Source organism: Amaranthus tricolor, chromosome 8 (genome assembly GCF_026212465.1).
Source record: "Amaranthus tricolor cultivar Red isolate AtriRed21 chromosome 8, ASM2621246v1, whole genome shotgun sequence".
Taxonomy (NCBI): Eukaryota; Viridiplantae; Streptophyta; class Magnoliopsida; order Caryophyllales; family Amaranthaceae; genus Amaranthus; species Amaranthus tricolor.
Window position 1 is genome coordinate 25007025 of NC_080054.1, and position 5332 is coordinate 25012356.

At 35.1% G+C, this 5332-nt stretch overlaps 1 protein-coding gene across 1 annotated transcript; it reads right to left on the reverse strand.

The window, feature by feature from the left end:
- Positions 1 to 326: 326 nt before the first annotated feature.
- Positions 327 to 1454, reverse strand: LOC130821706 (F-box/kelch-repeat protein At3g23880-like). The gene has a single exon (XM_057687494.1). It carries the CDS (start codon positions 1452 to 1454, stop codon positions 327 to 329), a length of 1128 nt encoding a protein of 375 aa, XP_057543477.1.
- Between the last annotated feature and the right edge of the window lie 3878 nt (positions 1455 to 5332).

The window sequence follows — 5332 nt, forward strand, 5'->3', positions numbered from 1 at the left end:
TGTATTACATGCCGGTCTTTTGATTTAACACAATGTCTCTTACTTATATAGACAAAAGACACATTATTGCCTATTATCTACAATATTGACTACTATCTACTCTATCTTTTCACTGGATTAAGGCTACGCAAGAATGCTAATTCTAATGAACAATATTTGTTTTATTAGTCATGTATCCTATCAGTGCTTCTAAAATCATTCTTACTTCCAATTCCGTAACCTATTTACAACAATCAATCTAATAATAGAAAAAACAGATGACAAGTTAGTGTAAATATCGATTTTCACTGTTCGCTATGAACTTCTTACGAATCGATTCTCGTGAATTAAGAGAAAGGTTCGAAAATCATTCCTTCCGTTCCTGTAAGCAACGCTAAGGTTTCCACATAAGGACCCCCGGAAAGAAAACGAGTATTATTATTCATCCACATTTTTAACTTCCGGCTTGTAACTTCATAAAATTGTATGCTACCCCACAATCCAATTATTAGAAATACATTTGTCTGCTCAACAAAGAAAACCTTAGCACCATATGGATTGTGTTGTTCCATTACATCAAAAACATTTTGAATCCAAGATTCTGAGCACCACACCCTCCATGTGTACTCTTCATCATGCTTTTCCATTACCCATATGCAGGACGATGATATAACAGCTAACAACCCACCAATGGTAAAAAGATTTAAACTCTTACATTCTTTCAGTGGCTCGGGTACTGCCACATTATTAAATTCTTCTTTATCAAAATCAAAAGAGTGAATAATTCTTGGATAACCTTGAGGAAACCAGTAAACAATCCATCCACAATAAACATATTTGTTACGGGAAAAAGGGGCCTTTAATGAAGTCCAAGCATCGACATTCATGGGATTGATTTTAATAGTCCAAATGTGATTTCTAAGTGAATAAACTGCCATTGCCGGCTCATACTCATCACATTTAAGCCGATAGACAAGCACCTTATAATCATTACATGTGGGGGAAAACCCTAAAACATACTTAGTAGATTGAAAGGGAGTAGCAAATGGAGAAGGTGGAAGAATCAGAGATTTTCTGAGAAAGGCGTTAAACAAATACATACCCTTTTGATCACCATATAATCTGAGTAGAAATAACCCATTACATGTTCCATAAATCCATGGTATTAAAGAAAAATCAGCAGAATATGGAGGACGAACAGCAAGAGTGGTTAATTTCTGACCGTTAATAATAAGCTGTAGGCGGAATCGTCTTGAAGTTTCTCCAATGAGTAAATGGGAAGTTTTGGAATGTTCTTTATTGTAAAGATTTCGATGCTTGGAGATGAAAGAAGGGGAATCGATGTAAGCGCGCCAAGATGGGCACACACACCGACATTTTAGTAGGGTTTTGACAGGAAGCCTGGCCAAAATGTGGGTTTTCGTATGAAATGGAAGATCAGAGAAAGGGAAATAAACGGAAGTGCTGGTATTCATGATTTAATTTCTTCTTTGGGAAACCAGAAAACAAAGTTTCAGAGAAAGGAAGAAGACAAATGGGAAATAACAAAAATGAATTAAAGAATGGATTATCTTTTGTTGTTAATTGTGTTCGGGGGCTTTCCGTTAGTTTGTTTGATGTTCATCTTTCTAGTGTGATTGAACAAAGAAATAAAAGTGTTTTTTTTTCTTAACTTGTTCAGAAAGTTTTCAATTGATTTGGGCCATTATTTAGTTTTTATTTAGTTGCTTCATGATTTCCGGAAATTTAAGTTAAATTAATGGGGTAAATAAAATTTTGAATTTTGGACATTAAATTAAGTTAAAATAATGCGAAAGAATAATTAAGATTTGAACACGTGACCAATTGTCACTACAAAAGACTATTGAATTAGCGATGGTAAAATAGTGAGGGGAGGAGTTGGTCGCCCCTGACGACGGCAAGGCAAGAGAAGGATTAGTCGCCAACTGAGAAAGTACATGGCGACTGGTTGGCGACTGGTTGGCGACCACCCTTCCCGTCGCCATGTACTTTCTCAGTTGGCGACGGGAAGGGTGGTCGCCAACCAGTCGCCAAAAGCATTTTATCTTTTTTTTTTATTATTTTAATATTCGGCGACGGTTTTTGTGATTGTCATTTCGTCGCCAATAAAGACAGTATTTTTTAATTTTTATTTTAATGCTTGGCGACGGGTATCGTTTGTCGCCATATTGACGCCAGCAAGACCGAATTTTTTTTTTTATTTAACTGTTGGCGAGGACTACCTTAATCGCCAATTCCTCGCTATTTTTTGTTTTATATATTTTTTTAAATAAAGGCGACGGTACGGTTGGAAGCCTTTTGGTCGCCGTGTTTTTTGAATTTGAATTCAAAAGTGGCGATGGGTTTGTAATCGCCGTGTCCGTGTTGTCGTCATGTTTTCTATAAATAAGACGCATAATTGTTGTGCATCGTATATTTCGGAAACTAAAGAATTAGAAGAGGTTAGTGATTTTCTTATTCTATTATGTAGCTTGTTTTTTATCTTTATATGAGTTGTTTTATTTATTTTTATTATTTATATTTAATTTTTATTGTCATTAATTTGGTTTAATTTTATTATTTGATTAGTACATATTTTATTTCCTTTGTTATTTACTTGAGTTTTTTTTATTTTTTATTATTTTATATTTTATTTTTATTGACATTAATTTGGTTTAATAATTTTTATTAGAATAATTATATTATTATCATATATTATTATTTTCATTAACTTACTTTACTAATCAGTTGAATAATTATGTTATATATTATATATAGGTGTTAAAAATGAATTTTAGGCAAGAAAGAAGTTGGATGTACAACCGACGAAAAAATGAAAAGTTTAGTTTAAGATTTATGAGAGGATTTAAAGAGTTTTTAAATTTTGCTCGTACAAAAAGCAAGAGTTCTGAGATTAAATGTTCTTGTAAAAATTGTTGTTATAAGGAACCAGATGAAATAAGAGAACATCTAATAAGAAGGGGGTTTGTTGAAAATTACTATGAGTGGGAATATCATCAAAATATAGAGATAGGAACAACATGTGATGTTGTAGCGGTAGTGGGAGCGAGCAATTGTCAAACAATCCAAATCCATACTCACAGATGGTGCATGATGTAGTAGCTAGTGTATTTCTAGACACTTACCATCAGTTCATTCCCTCCCAGTATGATGTAGTGTCAGTAGATAATGAACCATCGGTACACATTGACGAATATCCAAACCCTCAGTGTCGACAGTTCTTTGAAATGTTAAATTCTGTAAATAGTCCTTTATGTGAAGATTGTAAAAATCACACCAAAATGTCTATTATTGGTCGACTTACAAACCTGAAGACAGACCATCGTCTCACTGAGAGGTGTTACAACGATATTTGTGCTATTGTGAACGAAGTGTTACCAGAACAGAATACGATGGTAAACAACTTCTATGAAACGAAAAAACAAATAGCTGCCCTTGGATTACCCGTTGAGAAAATAGATTGTTGTCTTAACGAATGTATGATATGTTGGGGAATAATGTGAATGCAACTTGCTATTATATTTGTGAAACTTCTAGATGGAGAAGAAACAGTAAAGGCGATAAGGTTTCGCGGAAACAATTTCATTATTTCCCCCTGGGCCCCAGATTATAAAGATTGTATGCTTGAGAGGCAACAGCTAGGCATATGAGGTGGTATGCAGAGCACCGCACTAAAGATGGAGAGATGATACATCCGTCCGATGCTGAAGCGTGGTTGACATTTAACGACATGCATCCAGACTTTGCAATGGAGACTCGAAACGTGCGGCTTGGTCTGTGTACAGATGGTTTTAACCCCTTTGGAAGTTCCACTCAACAGTATTCATCGTGGCCTGTCATTGTCACACCATATAATCTTCCGCCATGGATGTGCATGAAGAAGCCGTATATGTTCTTGACCGTGATTGTCCCTGGGCTGAGTAATCCAAAGCACAACATTGACTCATATCTTCAACCACTAATACAAGAGCTGAATATGTTGTGGGAGGAGGGTATTTGTACATTTGATGTGTCAAGAATGGAGAATTTCCAACTGCGAACAGATTTAATGTGGACGATCAATGACTTTCTAGCTTATTCGATGTTGTCCGGGTGGAGTACTGCTGGCCGATATGCTTGGCCTTACTGCATGGATGATTCACAAGCCTTCTACCTTACGCATAGCAAGAAAATGTGTTGGTTTGACTGTCATAGAAGGTTTTTAGATAGAAGTCATCCTTATAGGAGAAATAGAACAAATTTTAGATCAGGCGTTGTTGAGAAAAGAGATCCGCCTATTATTCGGACTGGACATGAATTGCTTGATGAATTAGACCAGTTTGGTTTCTTGAGAGTCAATGAAAAAGATGCACTGGAACATAATAAAGAGGTTAGTAAGTACTCTGCTGGATGGAAGAAGAGGAGCATATTCTGGGATTTTCCATATTGGAAAACTAACATGATTCGACATAATTTGGATGTTATGCACATAGAGAAGAATGTTTTTGATAACATTTTCAACACTTTGTTGTGTGTGCCAAGTAAAACAAAGGATCACATCAAGGGTAGACACGATCTGTGTGAACTTGGTATACGTTCAGAATTGCATCCTATGGGTTCGTGTATTCTCAAACCTTTATAGAATTAATGATTAATAATAATTCATGTAACATGTTATTATAATTATATACAGGGACGTCTATTCCTAAAGCTTCCTATACATTAAATGAACAATAGATATGTGCTTTGCTTTAATGGTTGAAGAGTATTAGATTTCCCGATGGTTATGTGTCCAATATGGTAAGGAATATTGACATGGCCAAGCATCAATTGTTCGGCATGAAAAGTCACGACTGTCATGTTTTCATGCAATGCTTAATTCCAATTGCATTCAGAGAATTGCTACCGGTGAAGGTTTGGGAAGCTCTTACCGAGTTGAGCTTATATTTTAGAAGTTTGACAACCACAAAGCTATGTGTGGAGGATTTGAGGAAGATCAAAGCTGTAACACCCCGATATTTTCCCGATATTTTCTTCCCGATATATTTAATAATTCACTAGTAATATTATTTCTATATATATTTTATTTATTATTGGGCTTGGTCATGAGATTTGCAATCCTTTTTGGCAATTAGAATTATTTGGACCCAAACTTTTCCTTAACCTATCTTTTCTTTTAAAAAAAAAAAAGAAAATAGGAGGGACTCTTGGTGGAGCTTGTAACTCCCTTAGGGTAATGAAGGATTAAGGCATTAATCCCATATAATTAACCCTTCTTAATTCCTAAATTATTTTCATATTGACTTCCTTTCAAAATTCCTCCTAATTCACATTCCTAACTCCATCACACTTC

Coding starts and splice junctions, on each gene's coding strand:
- LOC130821706 (XM_057687494.1), bottom strand. CDS start 1,454: ATGAATACCAGCACTTCCGTTTATTTCCCTTTCTCTGATCTTCCATTT.